The 24729-nt window shown below is 38.2% G+C and overlaps 1 protein-coding gene across 3 annotated transcripts in view; it reads right to left on the bottom strand.

Annotated features, from left to right (window-relative positions):
* Phip (pleckstrin homology domain interacting protein) overlaps positions 1-24729 on the bottom strand; it is a 116525-nt gene that overhangs the window by 60581 nt on the left and 31215 nt on the right. For all 3 annotated transcript variants that reach the window (XM_023718739.1, XM_023718737.1, XM_023718738.1), the window contains exons 4-12: positions 14587-14747; positions 10005-10226; positions 9634-9734; positions 5632-5702; positions 3426-3526; positions 3298-3338; positions 2801-2899; positions 2019-2172; positions 1470-1604 (exon numbers count right to left, since the gene is read on the bottom strand). In XM_023718739.1, coding sequence (XP_023574507.1) covers positions 1470-1604; positions 2019-2172; positions 2801-2899; positions 3298-3338; positions 3426-3526; positions 5632-5702; positions 9634-9734; positions 10005-10226; positions 14587-14670 — 1008 coding nt within the window. In that variant the 5' untranslated portion in view covers positions 14671-14747. The remainder of the gene's footprint in view (positions 1-1469; positions 1605-2018; positions 2173-2800; positions 2900-3297; positions 3339-3425; positions 3527-5631; positions 5703-9633; positions 9735-10004; positions 10227-14586; positions 14748-24729) is intronic.

A 24729-nucleotide genomic window follows, 5' to 3' on the forward strand; every position in this document is an offset into this window, starting at 1 on the left:
GTCAGGCTCAGGTTGCTGTGGTTCGATCCCCACAACACAAGACAGCCAGTCATGCCTTGAAGGCATTCGGAGCAAAAAAAAAAAAAAAAAAAAATTGTAATGATCTAAGAGCAAATCAGTTAAATTTCAAGGGACTACTACTTTCACATCTTGAAAAGAGATGCTATTAGTGTGACCAAGTTACCTGATACAGAAAAATTCACCTTATAACTGAAGGGTGAAAACAGTATTCAGTTACGAACAACTTTCCTTTTGAAAATACAAAAACTACCAAATGAAGCCACTAACGCATGATAGCCTATATTTCTTTCCCCTTTATACTCTAAAGACAAATTGAGAAATGACTGTTCCCTATTCAACAAATGTACCACAAAGGAACAAAGCAAAAACAAAGGAAAGGAGAATCATTCTTTACCTATATATTTACAGATTTGCCTAAAAACAAAACAAAATAAAAAACTATACACTCAACCAAACAAAACCCTCTTTCTTTAACTACAAAGGAAATCCACCCCTCACTGACAAAGGCACCTCAAATTACTGACACTATGTACTGTTAGAAAATTGAGAATTTTACAAACCTTGTTTCCTACCAAATGTACACTAAGGCACAGCAATGACAGCCAAAGTTAAGTCCCTTTCTTCTAGCTTCTGCCTACTGACCATGCAGAAGCTATGCTCCTTTATCAAACATAGCAGCATTTTTATGTTCCTTTTTTCACAACTCATTACATTTACAAACAATTGCATTCTGTGAACAAATGTGTACTGCTAAATGATTCTGACCACAAGTTACTAATTGTATTTTAAGATTATTAAAAGGTTCTATCATTTTTTAAAACAAACACTGCAAATAGTGGAAACACATTTCTTTGTTGCAATGTGGCCTTAGGAAAAAAATTAAATTTGACAAAATACATTGTAACGTTTGAGAAATGTGACACTGCCTTCTAAGCTGGGAAACTAAACTGCTAGAATTCCAATACTCAGCAAAAGCTGAAAGCTCTGTGAGAAACAAAATGCGGCAGGAAAAGGACATGAGCTCACTTTATCAATGGCCAAACCACCTGACCCTTTGGTTTTAATTTTCAAATCAATATTTACACTAAGTTCTATTGCTCTAGGTGACTGCTAATAAAACACAGCCTAAATATTCATTATTTTTAAAACTAGCTTTCCGGATGTTTTCTTCTCTAGACTACCAACTTGTGGATAGCTCACCAAGGTTTCATAGCTAAAATGAGTAAAACTAAGCCAGTTATTACAGTATTCAGGTAGTACAATATGCGCAATGTTTTAGTTTATCATCTCGAAAGTATGCAATAAATATAATTGTTTATTGGTAGAAAATTGATGGTCAAAACAATGTCTGAACCAATTTTTAAGTGGATTTCCTTTGTTACATGCAAAACACCTTTTATAAAATCCCCAATTCCTTAACAGGTATAAATCAAGAAATTGGTAATTACCATATTAAAATAAGATCGTATTTTGACTCCTCTTGCTAGGTCCCACACTATCACATTTCCATCATGACCGGCAGAGAAGAGAACTCTAGGATCAAATGGGTGCGGCTCAAGAACAAATACCTCATCTTCATGACCCTAAAATATATTACAAGTGTCAAGAATCTCAAAACATTTTAAAAAGAAAAAAACCTTCACAAAACACTAACATAACTACATTTCCTCAATATGAGTTTTATGAATTAAATTGGCAAAATTTGTAAGATTTATCAGTATACAAATAGTATAAAATTCTACTGACAGCACTGTAGAGGGCTTCAGGATTTGATAAACATGAGAATATGATGAAGACGCCTCTACATACCAAATGCAGCAAGAATCTGCAATGTGTTTCCAACAAACTTGTTCAACTGCATTTTTAAATTATTCCAGAACCACTTACAAAGCTGTATCATCTTTTCAAAAAAAAAAATTTAGGTAACATAGAAGACTATTATTCCTCTAAGAAAGTATCTGTCGTACAAAAAAAAGCAATGCTGTCTTTTTACTTACTGTCAAAACATGAACAAGTTGACCAGTGTAAGAATTCCAAACTTTCAGAGTCATGTTATTAACTGCAGTTATAACTGTATTGTCATGTCGATCCCAAGCTACCATGGTTACTTTCATTTTTGTGATTTTATCCTCTACGCCCTGAAGATATTGGCTGAAAGGGAAGTGTGTCTCTTTACAATGGCTTAATTAAAGTAACTATCATTTATCATTCTAGGTCAACTCAGAGTGATGGCACAAAGCCACTACACCGAATCAGGACACCCAGGATCTGCACAACTCTCACATTCACAAGTCAAGAGGAACTGAACTCATGGCCGGGCCAGCAGCCCTGCTAGCAACCCGCCCCAACCCGGCGCCTCAGCGTCACACTGCTGGCTCCACTTCTATTGCTGCTCTCACACCCTGCACACGACACAGCTATGAAAAATGCAAGTGCAGAAAAACACTAATATACTAAAACCAAAATAAGTTACAACAGACAATTTGTCTTGGCTGGAGAAAACCACTGTCCCTCTGGACAGTTTATTTCTGCATTTTAGAAGTCTTAACTTTTTATAGTACTGTTACCACCTCCCCTAACGTTACTGATTAACTCAGCAGACCTCTTCAGATATGGCAACGAAATACTAAAACCCGAAACGTTCATCTGTAACACAGGCTCTAGTTATTACAGAAAATCAATCACTGTAACCTAACAAGATACTATAGGCAAGAGCCACTCCATCTTGCATTATAATTTATTTTAAGTAACATACAGAAATCAAAATTTGATCTTTTACCCTGCTGGACGAGTAGTCATATCCAACAAAATGCTCTTCCACTCTCTTCGTTTAAATTGCCAAATGCGTGCTGTTCCATCTCGACTACCACTTACAAACCTGTATTAAAATATTTAAAAGTGATTTTAGGCTATTCTAGAAATAGAACTGATATTTCCAATGGGAAAAATACTGTCTAGCTTTATTTCCTTTTAAAACCAGAATGTGGAAAAGTTTTCACAGTATCTTTTATCATCAATAGTCTATCTTTCTAATGTCTATCAAAAACTTTTTATTTTGATGTACAGAGGGAAGATACAGGCAATTTAAAAAGCTCATACTATGAAAAGCATGCAAATAAATTAAATTTACATGTCAGACAGACACATCTGCTTACACACCTATGAGGCCATTTCAGTTTAACTGTTCAAGATACTTTAGGCAATTAATTCATATATAACTAAGACTAAAATAATCATTTCATTAAAATTGGAATTGAATTACCCAAAATATTTTACCTGTTACTAGTGTTGGAAAACTGGATACTGTCAACTTTATCCTATCAATAAAGAAAAATAAAGCAGAAGTTGAATATAAGCTACTAACTTAAATTATATTAACTTACATTCTTTTCACCTATACTTACAGTGTGAAACTCCAATTCTGATATTTTTTCAGGTTGACCTGATCCAAAAAAATAAACTCTAATAATATGATCTGTGCTTCCTGTGGCCAGAAACATTCCACCTACGAAGAGGAACAGTAAGCATCTGAGTACAACATGACTTTATAAATCTCTAAACATTAAGTAAAATGGAAGCAATATTCTAATTTACACCAAATTTTACTCTAAAATAACTCATTTATCCTAAACATGTAACACATCTAACAATTTTTAAAAGATGCTTGCTACTGTATCACTGACTAGGATGGACTTTCTGATATTTATAGAACTAAATCTTTGTTCTAAAAACATTTCGACTATGTGATTACATAATTTCACTATGATAAAGTTACCTCAGTCATCTTCACTACAAAATATGAGTTATAACTGTTGATACAATCCTATTCTTGACTCCTTTGCCATTTATCAAATGCTATCAAATTCTGGGGTCCAACTCAGTAACTTTTCTTTGCAATCAAACAAGCCTTTCGTCCTACAAACTCTGAAGACTGTCTTAGAGAGCACAAACTCCAGTGTTACTTACCTGGGTATGGAAATTACTCCCTTCAACAACACTCTCACAGTGTCAAATTCATGTACATAACAAACAAGTAGCTTTGCTAACATAGTCTTTTAAAAGAAACTCAAATTATCTTTGAAAAGCATTAATTCGGAGTACTATGACTGTATGTACAGTGTCTGTATTTGTGTTGTTACCGAAGGAAAACTGCTTATGTAAACAGGACTGGAAATCTAGAATTTAGAAACTAATGATGTTTGGACACTAAGGCCAAAACAGACTTCCATCAGGTTTGTGCCCCTTTCCTCAGGTAGTAACAGCTATCCACAATTATGGCACAAAGTAAAACAAAACAGAGATGGAAGGAGTGGAGAGCACAATCTACAGTATTTTGTACAAGGACTATGTATGTTTCATTTTCTTTTCAATTCTCTTAAATATCTATGTAATTTTTAAAAAGCTTTCTTTTAAAACACCGCTACAAAAATCAAGACACTGGAATACTACCGCTGCTCTACAGCTACTATATAAAGAGCAAATACGAAGGGCTGGGGAGATACCTCAGTGGGTAAAAGCACTTTCCCAGTGTACACGAAGTCCTAGGTTCAAAACCCAGTGCCAGGAAAGAAGAGTAAATATGATTAATCTGGAGCAAAAGTACATATTTATTTGAAAAATATTCGATTATTATGGCAATGTAATTTATTAACAAACTTAATGCTAGCATAGTTGAAATAACTCTAAATATCATTCTGTACTTATTAGCTCTGGAGTATTACAAAAGCATGATGTACAGTACTTACAGTAAATATTTTCCAAAATTTAGTGAATGCTATAACTTTTTTTTTTTTTTTTTTTTTTGCAGAACTGGGGATTGAACTTAGGCCCTTGGCTTACAAGGGAAGTGCTTATTCCACTAAGCCATTTCCTCAGCCCCTAGAAGTTCAGAAGTGTGTGGGGTTTTTTTTTTTTGGTTGGCTCAGAAAGCCTTCAGGGCAGGTCTGGTAAGGCTTGAGGACCTGGGGATCAAACCACAGCATCCTGATTGTTTTGTTTAAGCAGTCACTTAAACAACCGAGCTAATAATGGGCAGGCCTCCTCTACAACTTTTTTAAAAAATCTTTTACATATTTGGTACAGGGTCTCACTACACAGTTCATACTGGTAGTGATCCTCCTGCTTCAGTTTCCACAGCACTGGGATTATAGGTGTGCTCCACCACATGCAGTTTCAGTGGCTAGCACAGCACACCCTGGGTTCCAGAGCCAGCACAGCATGCAGTACCAGTACCAGGGATCGAACACAGATCCTTGCACTTGCCAGGCAGGTGCTTAGACACCTCAGCCATCTCCCCAGCCCCTAATAGTCCTTTTTTTTTTTTTTCTTTTCTTTAATGTATTTAATACAGGGTCTCACTGTGTAGATCAGACTCATAGTGATCCTATTTTCAGCCTCCCAAACACTGGGATTACAGGCATGTGCCACCATGTCCAATCTCAACCACTGTCTCAACGCAGGGGCAGGGCCAGCATGGCACTCCAGGGATCAAACCCCAGTCCCTGTGTCTGCCTAAGCAGGCACTTTAATCAGCTGAGCTATCTGGCTGGCCCTCTCATAGTCTTTCAAGGCATAACTTCAGGTGGAAAATTAGAGGAGAAACAATCTTACCAGCACTAAAAGAAGAACAGATCATTTGTACACCAGGTCGAGGACGCTCTGTAAATTTTGCAGGTCTTGGGCTATAATACCAAAAATAAACAATTAAAAATATCCTGAAGTGACTAGAAACTCCAAACATAAGTTGTTTCAAAAAATAATCACACAAAGACATAATTAAACAAGCAACAGATGGTTTTCCTACAAGCAATGTCAAAATCAGGATGTGTCATGATCAGATCTTACAGAAACCCTAAGAGATGTATTTCATAGGTCTTTATCACTACACAATAGTCTGCTGCACAGAGGATAATCCTAAAGGTACTGTCACACCATGCATGGGACATAAAAGTCACATATTAGTTACATTCATTTCTAATCAAATTTTAAGCCCAGTTTTTCATAAAGTACAGTAATATACAAATATAAAGGAAACAAGTTATTTTTAAACATGAACACATTAGCAAAGCAGGTGCTACTTGTGGCTTATGCACATCATCAATAACTGAATTTTTTCACTGTTAGATACTAAGATTCTTCACCTTCCTCTTTATAATGTAATAAAATGTTCTTCTGAAATGACCTCATTCTGACAATGAAAATCTAAAGGCTCTCTGCTGGTTATGTCAGCTATAAAATTCATTCATAATAGTGATCTACAGAGAGCAAGTTAACATTCAACTGTAACTATTAATACAACTGAATATTTGCTATAATCAACAATATTAAAGAAAATTACAGGGAGCCAGCGATACAGCTCAGAGGTCTTCACGTGCTTAGGCATGCTTAAGCAGGTGCAGGGGACTGAGGTTCGATCCCCAGCACCACATGCCGTGCCAGCCCTGCCCTCAGGGCAGGCTGACCCGACTTCCCCAAAAAAAGAAATTAAAGAAAATTGCAGTAACCATGATAATAGCTCCAATAAACAGTATGTATACATTACTATTACTCTTATTATATTTGAAGCCTACTTACTTTCTGACCTAGTTTTTCTCAAATTGTTAGGGGAGAAAATCCAAAAGTAATGAGGACTTTAAAAGCCTAACTACACTGCATTAATTTCACAATGCACCAAGGACTTTGGTATTATTATAGTTAAAGGGAAAAGATATATAGACAATATTTCTAAGCAATAGGATAGCTTTTTCTTATACACTTAATCCAGTTTGCTCAAAATTCTTAATATTTGTACATCTGTCAGTGAGTTGTTTTACACTGACGTTTGCAACAGCCCCGAGTTGGGATTCCCAATAACCATCCCCACAAAATTTAAAATTAAAACATTCCTAAGGGGTGGAAGGGGTGGGGATGTGGCTCAATGGCAGAGGGCTTGGATTTTTTTTTTTTTTTTTTTTTTTTTGCTCCGAATGCCTTCAGGGCAGGTTTGGCTGGCTTGAGTTGTGGGGATTGAACCACAGCAACCTGAGCCTGACTGCTTGGTTGAAGAAGTCACTTAAAGAACTGAGCTGAGGGGCAGGCCCTCAAGCAGAGGGCTTGGATACCACAACTGAGAATTTGGGTTCAATCCCAATTGTGGGGGATGCGGGGGTGGAACCCTTCAAGTGACAAGGAATTACTTCAGTAGTTAAAATGTACTACCAAAATATGCAAATAATCCCACAGACGTGTTATTTTTAAACAGTTTTATGGAGAAAAAAAAAAGCAGGTAAAGTTTATTTTCATTCTTTTTCTCCCTCTCTCTCTTTTTTTTTTTTTTTCAGTATCAGAAATCGAACTGGGACCTTGCATTCACCAGGCAGGCACTTATGCTACTGAGCTATTTCTCTGGCCCAGGTTTATTTTCAGATACACATTTGAGGATCTATTTTAAAATACCCAGAACTCAGACTTCCTTGTTCAAGTTTTCCCTCTGTGCTCTAGCAGGTTAACATACAGTGTGTCTTAGACAACTTAACATTTATGAGCCTCAGTGTCCTCTGTCTAAAAGTGAGAGTAACAACGAAGCTTTCTCCCAACTGCTAGGGGAAATGAGTTTAATCCACGGGAAGCGATCAGTACAGTGTCTTAACACTTTAAAAGTTATTAGCTTTAACAGTATTTTAATCAGGTTCAGTAAGTTCTATGCATTCCATCAATGAATAATCACTAGTTGGACCTAATGATGAAGAGAGGTCCTGACGGCACTCAAACCCTGGTTTTACCATTACTGGTTAATGGTTTGTATCACTTTTCCTTTTATTTACACTTGTTTACAAAAAAGACAGTCACTGTATCTTAAAAGGCTGTAAGGACCAATAAGATAACAAATATCAAGAACTTACAATTAGCTCAACAGTCTTAATGCTTTAAGAAAGTTTATAAATCATTACCTACATATTTTAGAATTTCTATTTTTACATCCAGACTAAATATGCTCAGACAACTTTCTTCTACCCAAAGATCTCCTGGGCTATTTTGAGAATCATCAAGCTATTCAGATTACCCATCTTAGCAGCCTTATCTTTACTGGGGTGAGTTCTGTGTAGATGGGTGGACGGATGGATGGACATATGGATGGACAGAGACAGACAGACACACACACACACACACACACACACACACACAAGTGCATAAAAGGAAATTTATGAATAGGTTTGAGTTTTGAAGTTAAATCGATTCTTTCCATTAGTGCAGGTAGTTGGGTTTCTGAAGCCATGTCCCCATCAGAGTATGTAAAAGCCCTACCATGCAATACAATTTTTGCCTTTGATTATTAAAACATGTAACATAAACACAGTAACAAGTTATATGTTACCAATTTGGGGGGACAGTTATAACCATGTGTAAACACGGAAAAAAAGTCTGTATCCTAGCATTTCATTCCAGCTAAAAGGTTTCAAGGGATAATTATAACAGCAAATAGAAAAGCATACTATCTACAAATACCTAGAAAGAAAATTTAATGTGTAAAAATAGAAAAAAAAAAACCCAGAGGAAAGTATGGAACAACTACTGTAATGTAGCAATTAAAAATAGAAAGGCCTATGATAAAAAATGAAAAAACAGAAAACTATGTACATTTCTCTTTAATATTTCTATCTACACAAACACTAAGAATGTGTTTTAGGTGAAATCAACCTGTTCTGTCCAAAGAACAGTAATGATCGCAAGCTTTTCTTCAAATAAAATAGCCTGACTAGGTTACTGAAGCTGCGAGAGCTCCTGAAGACTTGTCATGTATCAATTACAGGAATGTTTATGCAAACGTACTTTAAGACAGACGTCTTGCAATGGAAACAACTAAACATTACTGTAGTGAACAGCACACCTTGGAATGACAATCTAGAACTACTAACATGTGATTTTAATATGAATGACTTTCTTCTCACAGTGTCAGAAGTGACCATTTACAATTCTTTGGCGTCACTAGATGCAGTATTTGGCTATCCGAAGACCTACCAATGGTGGAAGCATGGGTCAACTACACATGTCCTTTGGCCACTTCATCTACTTTTAAGGATTTTGGCATATAAAGCACAGGACAGAAGAGCAAGTGTTACAATTAGGGTCTTGCCAGTTTAACTTCCCAGGCAACCCATTCTGATACAGCAAAATTCTAATACAGGTGAAGACACAACTGCATAATATATTATGGGGTGTATACATGCATTTAACAACCTCAACAAAACTTTTCCTAAGTTTCCTCAGACCTACAATAAAATCTAATGTTCTGATGACTGAGTAGCAAAATTACTCTGAAAAACAACATTTGTAACTCTAGGATTATGTTCTCAACACCAAAAAAAGCTACTGCAGACAAAACTAGCATATAAACAGGAATGGAAATAAGAATGGTACACCCTCAAGAACTATAGGGCTAGGACAAAAATGAGTGAAATACATTAATGTAGGAACACCCTGAAGCATAAGAGAGGAGCACAAAAAGGAGTGAAGAATCAAAAAGAAGCTGCAGATTACTTGCTTGGGAAAGTAAAGTATTCCTGTTGACTACCTTTGTAATTTCAACACATTAAATTAAACACACTTATTTTATGAAATAAAATATCAACTGACTTTATTTTAAGGGTTCCAGCATCCCAGAGCCAAAAACAAATAGTGCCATCTGCCCCAGTAGAAGATAGATATCTCTTTGAGCCACTGCACAATGGTGAGAACTGAAAAACAATGACAGGAAAAAAATCTTTACAAGAAGAGTGATACAGTACAAATAATACAACTGACTTTTTATCATCCTAGTATTAACTAACAACAGAAACACACCCAGAATAGATCACGAGAATCATGATATTAAAAGCTCATGTAATTTTTAAAGAAAGCAGAAATGTTTCTTTGCTTTAGTAAGTCCCTAATATAGTTACTAAAGCGACTTAATAATTACTTTAAATTCTAACCAGAAAGTTTTTAATAATGATTACATCAATTACCTGTAGAGATGTAATAGATGCACTGTGGCCCTGAAGAACAGCCAAAGGTGCACAGGTCCGAAGACACCAGACTCGAATCATTTTGTCACAACTTCCAGCGGCAATCATGGTATTTTCGTAGTTCACAGCCATATCTGAGATTTCAGCAGCATGTCCTCTTAACGTAGCTAATAATCTCCCATCATCTGTTGCCCAGATCTTCACAAGGCAGTCATCAGAGCCCTTGAAGCAAGAATGGATACGGACAGAATTGGTCCTAAAACCTAAGGCTCAAATCTTAACACTAAAGAAATCCCATTATATCCACTCCCCAATATTTTTAAGCAATGAAAAGTGGCATCTTTGTAGGATTTTCTTCTGCATAAAGCTCTTGATTTTAATGATGAAATCATTCAGTTATAAAGACCTGCATACCAACCCGTAATGATGGTGATGACAACAATTAACATTTAGCAGTGGTCTCCTACCTACTGTCCAAGGTAATCTCTACCTGGAATCTTGTACAATTTATAATCTCTGCAAATAACATAAAACATAAATACAAAACAAATGCAACACACACTGATAACTAATAATACCTGTTACTTTATTATACAGAACTGAAAGCATATTAATTTGGAGTAGTTTTTCCTAGGAATTAATCTCTGGCTTAAGAGTCGTCTCACTACTAGATGGGACTAGCAGGGATCCGCCTGTCTACAGCCTCCCAAGAACTAGGGTTACAGGTGCACGCCACCACACCCAGTCTCAATCGCCATCTCAGTGTGCCCTGGGGGCGGGGCCGGCACAACAAGCCTGGGGATGGAACCCCGGGCCCCTGTGCCTGCTTACAGGCGCTTTAATCCGCTGAGCTATTAGGCCAGCCCTATATAACCTATAATCCTAAAGCTTGATACTATCAATTTTCAAGATTAAATCTGAAAGTAGTACTCAGTATCTAATGTTTCATAGATAGATAGATAGATAGATAGACAGATAGATAGATAGATAGATAGTATCTAGCATCTCTAATTGAATGAGAATCACCCAGAATCCATTCCACCATGTGAGGTAATACAAACACTAAGCACAAGTACCCTATCACTTGAAGTGATAACCATAAAACCAGAAGAAAAAATTTTGAACTCTTTTTTTTTAATTTGGTACAGGGTCTCGCTATGCAGCTCAGACTCATGGTGATCCTCCTGTTTCAGCCTCCTCAGTGCTGAGAGCACACCTGCTTTCAGGGGTCGGCATGGCACACCTGGGGTTCTGTAACTGGCATGGTATGTGGTACCAGGGACTGAACCCAGGTCCTTCCACTTGCCTGGCAGGTGCTTAGACCACCAACCTACCTCAGAAGAAAATTTTTAAAGAATAGGCTCTTTGCATTTTCTCTTACTATAAGGTAATATTTTAGAATATGTAACTGTAAATCGCCAGCAGGAAATTAAATAATTGGCCCAATTAACAACTCTACTATATACTTAAACTTTCCGACCACTATTAAGAACATGAGGTTTTTGTAACTTTTCTTCCTTATATTTATATACCTTCAACTAAAGAAAGTAACCAGGGCTGGCCAGATAGCTCAGTGGACTAACACCTGCTTAGGCAAGCGCAGGGACTAGAGGTTCTATCCCTGGTACCACATGCTGAGCCAGTTCTGCCCCTGGGCACATTGAACCGGCCACCAAGACTAGACATGGTGGTGCACGCCTGTAATCCCAAGCGCTGGGGAGAGTGAGGCAGGAGGATCACTATGAGTCCAGCTGCATACTGAGACCCTGTACCAAATACATAAAAAAAGAAAATAATTAGAGCATCGCTTCCTCTTTACACATACGATTCCTGCTTCCCCAATCAAATTCCCTCAAGGAACAGGCATTAAATATTTAGGATGACACATATTCTCTGTGGAGGCCCAGTAGGCCCTGAGGTCTCCACTGCGACCCCTGAACGCTGGCATTATAATGTAACCACACATGACCAGCGTGAGGTGGGTATGCCCATGTGTTGACACAAATTCCTAAAGAACAGGTAATGGACTGGGCAGCCCCAAGACAGCACTGTACTACCCACTGGGGCCAAGTGCTTGCCCAACTCTGTACCCACCATTCAATTAAAATAATGAGGGCTGGTAAGATGGCTCAGTGGTCTAAAGCACCTACTTAGAACAAGCTTAGCAAAGCACAGGGACCACGGTTCAATCCCCCAGCACCACATGTCAGGCAGCCCCGCCCCCTGGTGGGCTGAGCTGGCCACACACACAGGGCTGAGCTGGCCACACACACACACACACATACAAATAAATAAATAAATTTTTAAAAAATAAAATAAAATGAGATAACTCAAGCACATTACTTTCTACTCCTTCACTTCAAAAAACTCTAGTAGATTATGAATCCAATTCATACCAAAATATACACCATACTTTACAAAGTACAACAAATATTTAGAATCCCTAACTTTTTTGAAAAAGAACTACTACACAGAACTTTTGTTAACATATAAAATGATGTTATATATTTTTTGTAATCTCAGTGAAAAATGTCCACAGCTATAGTCATCTAAGTACAAATACAATAGAAAGCCCCTTTGTCAATTGGGTTTATTACTGCTCTTTCAAGAATTATTTCAGGGTCCAGGGAGATGGCTCAGGAGAATAAGCGCTTGCCTGACAAGCACAAGGGCCTGAGTTCAATACCCGGTTCCGCCAAAAAAGAAGAATCATTTCAGATATGAAATATGCCAAATTTGCTTTGGGTTTCAAGAGCTGAAGCTGAACACACCTATATTAAATTAAAATGGCTGTTATTATTTAATTACTATTTTTTTAATGTATTTAGTATAGGATCTACAGGATCTCACTATTCAGACTGAACTCGCAGTGATCCTGTTTTCAGCCTCCCAAGCACTGGGATTATAGGCAAGCCCAATCTCAACTGCCGTCTCAGCTTGCCCTGGGTGTGGGGCCGACATGGCACACTGGGACTTGAACCCCAAATTACTATTTTAGAGTACATTACTATTGTAGGTCTTTCAAGCACTTTAGCAGGTACAGATTTCCCCATTTTCCATTATGAAAATAAAATCTGTCAGAAAGGTTAGGCTGTTTCACTTTTGTTTTATAGAGAATGAAGAAAGGCAAAAGGAGAAAACACTAAAGAAATAATCTACAAATGTGTGGATTACATTAAATAACTTACTACTTATTTAAATCAATTAAGGATTTAAAAATTCTCTCCCACATTCTGCTTAGTGAATTAACAATCAGGTGCGTGGGTAAAGGAGGAGCACCTATATAAATAAGTCTTGGGCTGTTAAGTGCATTTACTAAGATCGGGAATCTAGAGTTGTGATCTCTAAATAAAATAAAAATTCCTATTTTAATTTCTATTTTCCCTTTTAAAAAAGTAATCCTAAGGCAATAAAGAAGTTTGTGAATGAATCTGTACCTTTGGCCTCACAAGTCAGTGTTTAGTAAGTCTACTCATGAGTGTTATACTATACAGTACAATAAGTCATTACACTAGCGTATTAGTTATTACACAATAGTGTACTATTATTACCTTTAATGGATGTGATTAGTTATAGCACTTAAATTGAAATACTTTATCCTAAAAGTAATTTTATTTCTTTTTAAAAAAATGTATTTAGTACAGGGTCTCACTACACAGACTGAAGTCATAGTGATCCTCCTGTTTTCAGCCTCCCAAGTGCTGGGATTACAGGCGCATGCCACCACACCCAGTCTCCATTGCTGTCTCAGTGCGCCTGGAGTACAGGGTGGCCATGGCACGCCAGGGATCAACCCCAGTCCCTGGGCCTGCCTAAGCACGAACTTTAATCCACTGAGCTATCTGGCTGGCCCCTAAAAGTAATTTTCTGAAAGCTGAAAAATGTTCTACTTGTGCATTCGACAAGGGGGGATTTGTGAAGTGCTTGGCTTATTCCCCGGTATGAAAGAGCCAAAGCCAAACAAGTGAAAAGCAACAATATCAAACTCAAATATCTTCCTCAAACCATTTCAAATATTTCAAAGAAAGTGTTAAAGAAATCATGAACAAAAAGTGTAAGATATCCTTACAATTTTTTAATATTTTTGTTCATCACTATTTTCCCCAGCACTACGAAGACAATATGCAATGCATTAATCACTGAAACTGTCCTACTGATTGGTTTTGAAACTCTCGTTGCTATTTGTTTCTCAATAAATAGAAAAAAACTATTTTCCCCATTATAATTCAGAGAATTTTCCCATATGTGTTTTTTTTTTTCATATACAGAAAACTGCACTTAATAATTTCCTATAATTTGCTTAATTCACTTGAGAAATGCTCTTGGTTTAAAGCTACTGCATGGTATTTTATAAAATGTCAAGCTGCATATTTGTTATAATATTGAGAACTACACTTATTCAAGTTGTAGACAAACAATGTAGTGTGGCTATGCTAAAAATCCTTTAAAACTTTCCAGACTTGGATAAAGTCTAAATTTACAATGTTAAATTCACTTAATTTCCATTAATAGAAAAACTAAAGATTTTTTGTTTACCTATAAACGATGTTTAATTCCATGTAACATTTTAAAAATTACTTACAGTAAATATCCGTCTGCCGGTTCGATCAAAAGTTACACAGTACACAGATGACAAGTGTCCAAGAATTCGTTTATGCATCTTCATGTGCTGATACACTGCAGTGGGAACAAGCCGCTCCAGTCTGTACTTCCCATTCAGCTTCCTTGAAAACAGAGTATCCGCTACCAAGAAAATAAGAGAAAATAAATAAACCTGAAATAAATTTTAATTATTAGATTTTAAGAATTCACATATTTCTGTATATCTTAAAAATGGCAAGCATATAATGCTCCCAGACAAAAGTCACCAAAGTAGCAAACGGAAATATTTTTTTCAGAAGCAAGTTAGGTCTGTATTCTCAGTTAACTGACCTGTCCCAAGTCAGAGCAAGGCACAAAGCTAGGATGAAACCCAGCCTTCTTTCATTTTTGCTAGAGCCCTTTAAAAAATAAAAGCATTTTATATTTCTTTTCTTCATGACCCTCGTGCATAGGAGATAGTCTTTGTCACAAACACAGCGAAAACAAGAATCCCCTAGTGGGGCCAGCCAGATAGCTCAGCAGACTAAAGTGCCTGCATGCAAGGACCAGGGTTCAATCCCTAGCCTGTCTCACTGGCCCCACCCCCGGGCACGCTGACACAGTGACTGAAACTGGGCATGGGGGGGTGTGTGTGCCTATAATCCCAGCTCTTGGGAGGCTGAAAACAGGAGGATCACTATGAGTCTAATCTGTACAGTGAGACCCTGTACACCCTGTACTAAATACAATAAAAAAGACTCCACTAGTGATTTTTATTTTTTAATCAACCAGTAATACGTGAATACCCTAAATAATGACACAGAGAGTGATTAAAAATTCTTTGCGACAAGGGCTGCGAGATTACTCAGTGGTCTGCACCTGCTTATGCAAGCTTAGGCAGGCAGGCACAGGGGACTGCAGTTCTATCGTTCTAACCCCAGCATCACAGGCTGCGCCAGCCTTGCACTAAGGGTGGGCTGAGCCAGCCAAAAATTTTAAAAAAAATAAAAATTAAGGGGCCAGGGAGATGGCTCAGTAGAATAAAATAAGCACACCCAGTTCCACCAAAGAAAATAAAAAATTAAAAATAAACAAAACTAAAAATTAAAAAAAATTCTTTGCAACAAATGGATGTGGAAAATTCACTTACATTATAATAAAGAACTAATTAAAACTGGAAGTCTAACCAAATACCTATACAACGAATCCTTCTCCAGATCCCATTACACATGAGTTTACCAATTCATTCAACCCAGCCATCAAGAGCTAACCAAAGCTTTCCTGACTCAAATCTTGACATACGCCAACTCCAGCCCAACTGCTTTCATCTCCATTACTACTGTATTTTTTCCTACATTGCTAACTTATGGACAAAGGAGCTCCATAAATGTAGTATGTTGACTGACCTGCAGGTACATTAACCTACAGATTACTTTTTTTTCTTTATTTACTGGACACAGGGTGTCACTACACAGTTCACACTCGTAGTGATCCTCCTGTTTCAGCCTCCCCAGTGCTGAGATTACAGGCATGTCTCACCACACCTGGTTTTGGGGCAAGCATTGGCACGCGTACAGGGGATCAACCTCTGGTCCTTTCATTTGCCAAGCCAGTGCTTAGACCACTGAGCTATCTCCCCATGCCAGGTTATCTTTTAATAAAGTACTTTACTCTCAAAGTGATGCCATCTGCACTGAACAGTCAGCACTACAATTTCTTACTTGAATTTTGTGCCAAAGAAAACTGAACATATATACAGAAAACATTTGATTCAAATTTAGCAGTTATGCCCTGAAGCTGATAGAACTTAGCATCTCAGCTGTGCTGAGAAGAATGTCAGTATTTGTGTCCCACGTCTGCTAAGTGTTTGGCTTACACTATTTGGGAGGGGTGTCTTCAAGAAGTAGTACGAAAATAGGTGCTTTGTAGGTAGAGAAAAGTGTGTCAAAGAAAAGTTATACTGTACTCATACACTGTTACCATGGCAATCGTTTTACATTCTGATAAAAGTACTTCATTATTAGCCTAAATTCTATTATTTTATTTATTTATTTATTTGAGAGAGAGAGAGAGAGAGAGAGAGAGAGAGAGAGAGAGAGGGGGGCCAGCTCAGCCCACCAGGGGGCAGGGCTGGCTTAGCCTAAATTCTATAAACAACCATCTATTCTAATAGAGTACCTAGGAATGTCTAAGACAAGGGTTGAGATTCTGTACATTTAGGTTTCAGCTGGTTGCACAATAACTTACAGACTCAGTACATCCCCATTGCTGCTTAGCCGCTGATGTAATTTTTCTTATACACAGAAACTGTCCAGTAGAAGAAGCCTCTAATGCTCTGGCTCCAAATTGGTTTTATTCAAGATTCACACAAACTAGAGATACAAGTCTCCTGCCAAAAATCATCTCCTCCAAATCCCAAGGACCACTGACACCTTAGATGCATCTGCTAAGTATTACCAAAGTGTATTTTCATTTCTTGGATTCAAATTTTACAAAATTCTCCGAACATTTAATTTCATGAAAATATTTAACATCAATCAGATATAAAAATATTATTGGAGATAAAATATCAAAACTACTTCACAATGATGATCAAGCATTAGTTTCTGTGTAAATACATCTCAAAACAATTTAGATAAATATTTTTTAAATCTTTTAAAAACCAGGGCTGATAAAATACTGCCTCAGCAAAAATAAACTTTCTTTACATGTAAGTAAATGTTACTGCTGGCTTAAGGATGATACTTATTCACGCTTTAAGCTATGCTAGAATTAAATCTTAATTTTCATGTTGGGAGTCAATAGAAAAACATCTTTTTCAAAAATCACCTTACAGCCAACTTTTCAAGTAAAACTTTCAGAAACATATAAAGTGAAGTACAATAAATCATAACTCACACCACTTCTGAAATGCTTAGCTACCAACAACTACTGCATACCTATGTGCCAACTATCCTAAAGGAGGAGGACCTTAGAAGACTCTGCCTTCAAGCAAAACTCCTGCAACAGTACTAAGAGATATGATACACTGAAAGAATCGTTTGGCGTTCCAAATAATAGGCTGTGGTTCCAACCTTAACATTACAATACTTAAAGAAGAAAATGTTATACGTACTCTTCAGAAGTCGAAGTATAGGTGAGCCTGAATTTGGGTAAGGCTTGACCAGATCAAGTAGCTACTACATAATTTTTATAAAGGTAAAATGCAGATTTTAATCCAGGACTAACAGTCTATGAACCTGTATTTTCTTTTATTCTATCATTGCCATAACGTGTACACCCCCTACTGGATTTTTTTTAACTGTATTGAGTACAGGTTGGTTTTTTTTTTTTATAACTGTATTTAGTACAGGGTCTCATTACGTAAATTGGACTCATAGTGATTCTCCTGTTTGCAGCCTCCCAAGCTCTGGGATTACAGGCGCGTGCCACCACGGCTTGTGGTACCAGGGATTGAACCCCAGATGCTGCACTCTGCCTAAGCAGGTGCTTTAGTCCGCTGAGCTATCTGGCCGGCAACCCCCACTGGATTTTAACATTAATGAAGAACAAAAATTCTTGCCACTCAAGGTCAGAGCTTTTTTAAAGAAAAAGGTGTATCAATACATATTCGTTAAAACGATACACAGTTTATAATTCTGTGTCAGAAAAGCAAATGACGGCACAGGGGCCAGGGGTTTGATCCCCGGGCCTGCCATGCCAGCCTCACTCCCAGGGGACTGCTGAGACAGCAACTGAGACTGGGCATGGTGGCACGCACCTATAATCACAGCTCTTGGGAGGCTGTAAACAGGCAGAGCTCTGTGAGTCCTATCTAGTAGTGAGACCCAGAGCACCCTGTAGACCCTTCCTTAAAATACAAAATAAATAAATAAAAAATTAAGCTTCTGAATAAAAAGGTAATGTCGTTAACTCTAAATCTTGCACTCGGCAAATTTTCTTGTCCTGCAGATCTAGCAAGTTCCCTGTTCTGGGGAGACTGGTGAATTGCAAATGCATTCTCCCTTGCCCTCTGACAGCTTCATCTGTTTCAAATTCCAATATTCGTCCTTTCATTCAGAATAAAGCCGACTTCCTTAGCCATCAACTGCTAAGGTCCTACATGTGCTTGTCTCCCATGCCCTCCCCTGGTGCTGCTCCTTTCCCCTTGGTCTATTCCAGTCAGTCTTCACTCCCATATGCTGTCAACACTTCAGACAAGCTATAACTTTGTGTCTGTTATGGTTTGCGTCTAGCTGTACCCCTAAAGCCTTATGCAGTCATGGGGTGGGGCCTTGAGTTTGAGATTAATTCATAATCAAGGCTGGGATTAAGGCTTTTAGTACTGCTGGGATTGTAGGTATGAGTGCTACGGCCAGCATGGGGCAGCTAAGGAAGGGAAAGACTTCCTCTTTGTTGCCATTGTTGCTGCTACTCCTCCATTTTGTTCTTGCTCTTTGCCGCTGCCATGAACTGCTGCCCTCTGCCTGTGCTAGTCTGCCTTGGAGCCTGCTGAGTATGGACTGAAACCTCCAGTAACTGTGAGCTAAATAAACCCTTCCTTCCTTTGGTTTGTATGTTGGGGTTTTGTCCCAGCAATGAGAAGAGTAACTGAGACAGGGTCTTTGTATTAACTGTTCCCCAATGCCTAGAATGTTGCTTCTTAGAGGTACCACAGAGGCAGTATTCCACTGAAAACTGTAATCCATTCCATATGATGAATTACTGACTTTGTTTATATGACTCTGTGTTTTTAAAATTTTAGGGGCTGCGGAGATGGTGTAGTAGAATAAGTGCTTGCAACCACAAGGGCCTGAGTTCAATCCCCAGTTCTGCCCCCCAAAAAAAATGAATAAATAAAATTTTAAAATGTTTCTTGTTCTTAGTCCATGTTTGTACTGCATAATGATTAATCCATGATAGGGGGTACACACACACAGCACATCTGAATGCTCGGCCCTCTTTTCCCACCCCTCACTTCACTTCTTGGCCCCTATCCATCTGCCTAGGATATCTTGGTCCTAGTCTTCCCTTACCTTTCACTTGGCCCTTCGCTTTCACTCAGGTTTCACACAGAAGTCACGTGCTATAAACTCGTGAGTCTGGTTTCACCATGATCTTTTCTTTCATACAACTAATCCCAAGCTATCCTTCTTACAGGAGAGCAGCACTGCACCGTGCAGGAATACCACACTTTATCCAAGCATGTGTTGGTGCATGTGTTGGTGCACGCGTGCCTATCACTGACACCAGACACTGCACATGTTTGGTGCACATTCCTTGCCTAGTTACTGCCTCTTCTCACTACAATAAACCTCAAATGCACAGGATTTTTCATCTGTTTGTACTTAGGATTATTAGCCCAGCAGTGAAGACTGCAGCTAGCCCTTAGTGGTTAGCCAGTATCTACGGGCACTAATAAATCACAGTGTATGGCCTGGCTCCCAGCTCTCCCACCAGGCTCTTGATCAGATAGAGAACGGAGCCGCTGAGCTCCTCCCAAGGGCTTCTCCCAAGGCCGAGCTGAGAGCTGAGCTGCTGAGCTGCTGAGCTGCTGAGCTGCGTGCGGGGAGGGGCCCATCTGGAGGAAGTAGGCCGCAGGGCATAGCCCAGCTTCCACCAGCCTTGTTCTCCTTCCTGGCTGCCTAGGTCCTCACTACACCCTCCCTCTACCGCACCATTCTGACAGTTCCTGCCTTGGAACCAGCTGACCACAACCTGATTCCTCTGAAACTGCACACCAAAATAAACCTTTCCTCCTTTAAGTTGTTTCTCTCAGGTATTTTGTCACAGTGACAGAAACTCAACTAACACAGTGATAAAACAATTAGGATTAGGAAGAAAAATGAAAAAGGAAGATTTAAAAACTCTGGACTTAATTTTCATAGGACAGAAGTAAACACAGCTAATCCGTTTTTTTGTAAGTAGATCAGTAATAGAAATTCCAGAAACCAGTTAGCCCTTTGAAGCATCAGTCTCTTAACTGTTTAAATTTAAAAGAATAGAATGAAAACTGTCATTTGTAGCCAATTATTCAGAAATAAAACATTTTGAAACAGTCTATATACATGAATCTACAGAATTAATTGTAAGACACAAACAAAAGGCCCATAATTTTCCAAATTATCTCTTAAATGTTAGATGTAACTATATACATTATCTAGGCAGTAGTTTCTTATCCATTATTTATGTTTATTAGGATGACAAATCCAACTCTCTAACAACTCCCTTACTAGTTTACATGTAGTATTTCTCAGAAGTTGATTTATTGTATTAATCAAATACTCATACTGAATTTAGAAAGACCACAAGTGAAACAATTCATAATTCTACCAAAGAAATCACCTTATTAATTTTCCTCATGAACAATGTTTCATAACTATGCTTTTTCATTAAAAAGGCTTTTAGGTCTGGCAGATCTGTGTTCAAATATACCAGAGACTTCATGCAAGTTACTCTGTAAACTTCAATTTCTCCAGGCAAAGTAGAGAAGAATCCTGCCATCTCCCACAGTCTACTCACTTCCAAATCATGCCACTTCCATGACATCTAACAATGTCACAAATTTTCACTCATATATATCAGTATTTTTCTTCTTTCTGTGACTATTTCTCCTTCAAAATGCAGGTACCTCTCAAATAACAGTACAATAATAAATGTTTAGTTAAAATTCCCTTTTTACTTTTTTTGGACACAGAATCTTACAGCAGTTCTGATGTTGCAGGCAGCCTAAGTTAGATAAAAATATTGTAGGTAGTTAGACAGGGACAGGCCCTCAAAGGAGATGACAAAGACCAGACACCTTACTCGGGAGATGCTCCTGGTGTGAGTCAGACCTAAAGATCAAACAAAATGCTGACCTCCCTAAAGTTGGCATCCAGGATTGCTCATTAGTCGGGAAGAATCAATGACTGAAGGTCACCAGATAAGGTTGCCCGCTTGCTACGTGACTCACTACCCCATTTGGTCCTAGGCCTAATAAATTTTACCTGAGCAATGGTGCTTGTAATCCTGTTGGTTGACCATAGTTTGGCCCACCCTGTATCTGCCTAAGCGGGACCCCTTTGTCTCTACCTTAGCCCCGCATGGTTTTGTCCTATAAAAATAAACTGAAGGAGACAGCTTCCTGGGCAACCCGCTCGGGACCCCCTTCTGTCCCTCTCCGACAGAAGCTTTCCTTTCCAATAAAGTTTTACCTTCAGCCTCTGTTTGTTCCTAAAATTCATTCTTCGGTTTTAGAGAACACGAACTCATTCAGGCCAGGTTGGGAATTTCACGTCCCTGTATCACTGGCTGGCCCTGAATTCTGCATGTGGTGCACACTGGGCTCACAATCATGGCTCCTGCTGTGTCAGCCTTCCATGTCTGGCATTACAGGGCATACCACCACACCCAGCCCAGTGAAATTGTGTTTCACTTCAATTGTGGCCTATATTTCTCAATCAACTTTGTAATGTTGCTACAATTTTAAAACACACTGTTTAAGTCTTCAAAGATGCTTTCTTTCTCTCCTACATAATCATTTACTCCAGCCTTTCTATTAACTAATCTTTCTTCTATTAAAGTGTGATTACAGAGCTGGGCATGGTGGCGCATGCTTGTAATCACAGCACTCACAAGGCTGAGGCAGGAGGGTCATGGTGAGTTTAAGACCAGCCTGCGTTACACACGTGACCTCAAGGTCAGACTCAATTGCACAGTAAGATCCTCTCTCAAAAAAGAAAAAAAAAGTGATTACATTACTTTATACACATTCACATAGTAGGCCAATGACATGTCTTACAGTTTATTTATATGCCATTACCAAAAATCTTAACTTATAATTAATGCTTTAATATTTATATGGGTACTGCTCTTCATTATCAGTGATTCTCAAATGTTTAGTCTTAAAGACAACTGAAATGTTACATTGTCAGAAAGAAATTGCAGCATCACCCGCCACCAAATAACTGATAGCATTTTAGCTAGGCATATGGTACCTTTGTCATTAACTGGGCCCAAGTTTCAATACAAAGGATTTTACACAAAGGTGAACATAGTAAGAATTATCCCAGCTTTTCCCAACATGCAGACACTGTCATGTACCAGGAAACTAAGAATAAAAACCCCATGGCTACCCACCATCAGCTGAGACCTTCAATAAACTTGGTAACTGCATTTTTGAGGAGAGTAGAAAAACCTCTCAGAGCGCACAGGCACTAGAGCAGAAACGCATGTTTATAGAAGTCCTCTCCTTTTGTAGAGCTCTCTGAATGAATGAATACACATTCCCCAAGTCTGAAAATCAACTAAAATTTTTTAAAAAATTCTTTGAAAAAAAATTACTATGAATAAGAAGTCCCAAAAGTTAGTGTTTTGCTTACTGGTCTTTTTAACTGTCAAGAACAGAGTTAACAGGGCAAAAAACCTACTCCAATGGGAACACTGCTCCGCCCAGCCCCCCTAGTCAGGCCTAGGGGACTCCAGGACTAAGGCCTACAACTTCTGCCAACACAGAAAGCGGGGTCCTGCTGCAACCTAACGACTGCAAGGAGAAGCTTGTGCCTGGAGGCTCTAAAGCCTGGATAAACCATTTCTGCCACAGAGTAATTTGGCGAGTACAAAGGACAACACAAATGTGTAACTAAAAAGTCATCTCAGTATAACTTTGGCTCTTTTCTGATCAGAGAAAATGATACTCAAGATAAGAAACATCAGAAAATCTCAGTAGGTTTAAAATAATTTCTATTGTACTCCTGATGGCAGGACACTGAAAATTGAACTTAGGGCCAAGCAACATTCCTACCCTTTGATTTTTGGGCAGTATCTGGCTACACCGCCCAGGCTGGGGCTGGTCCCAAGCTTGTGAGCCTCCTGCCTTGGCATTCCCAATAGCTGACACTACAAGTGCGCATCACCATACCTAGTTTAAATTCTTTTTACACTCTCTTTGACCAATTTTTTAACTATCATTGTGGTTGAAGAAAATACTTGGAAGAACATCCAAATGTCTCCTGAGTAAAATGCATAAGTATAATAAGTAACAATAAACACAGAAAAAGTTCAAGCACAGAAGGATTCTCATAGCACCTAAGTTGTACTTAATCTCTACAACCCATGTTAATGTTTCTAAATATAAAACTAATAAGGGCTGGGGAGATAGCTCAACGGCACAGCGCCTGCCTGGCAAGTGTGAGGTCCTGAGTTTGATTCCCTGTACAAAGCAAAGAGTAAAGATCTATGAAACCAGTGAACTATACAAAGTAGTGACAAAAACAGGGTACACACAAAGAGAAAACATATAAACTCATACTGACATATCAAATTTTAGATAGCATAAACAAAATTTAGACAGCAGTTAGAATTCCCAATGTAATAATGATATATTCATGACCAGACACTCAAGAGAACAATTTCTATAGAAATGACCTTTCAAGTTCACTGCCAGTACAGCTGTCTCTAAGATGTTGGTAACACCAGAATTTCTACCAGATAAAGGTACTGTGTGGCATAAAATACTTCAAGCATAAAATACTGTCCATTTTACAAGGGTTATGACTATAAGAGTTAACCTCAACAAAAAGAAAAATACAATCCAAGCCACAAGAAACTATAAAACACACAGCCAATTATAATTCTGTAACAGAGATCTTATCCTAAACCCTTGAGAAAATGGATGTAAACAAAGAAGAAAGCTACTATGACTTGAGCTACAAGAGGTTCTCACTAGAATAACTTCAAAGATGTTTTGAGAGGAAAATATCTTACCTAGTGCACTTAATAAGGTTGATAAATGTCAAGATACAGTGTAGGGGAAAGGCTACATAGGGCAATAATACTACGACATATAGCAAGTTTAGAAAACAGTGGCTAATATTTACTGAATGCCTTACTAATGCAAGAGACTATCCAAAACAATTTATTGTCATTTAATTCTCACTATCCTTTGAGTTGAACGTTACTATCATATTCAGTTAAGACTATTTTCTTAGGAAGAAAATTGAAAGATGTATCTAGATTTCCCAGTGGTGAAGCTGAGGTTGGATACTACTAGTGTGGTGCCAGGAACCAAAACTCGGGTCCTCATACTTAACAGGCAAGATGTGCTGCTGAGCTACATCCCCAGAAAAATTTAATTCATTAAACCCTAAAAAATAGGAGTCATGAATGTAGCTGAGCAGCACAG

This window comes from Octodon degus, unplaced genomic scaffold (genome assembly GCF_000260255.1).
Source record: "Octodon degus isolate 3935 unplaced genomic scaffold, OctDeg1.0 scaffold00061, whole genome shotgun sequence".
In the NCBI taxonomy this organism is placed as follows: Eukaryota; Metazoa; Chordata; class Mammalia; order Rodentia; family Octodontidae; genus Octodon; species Octodon degus.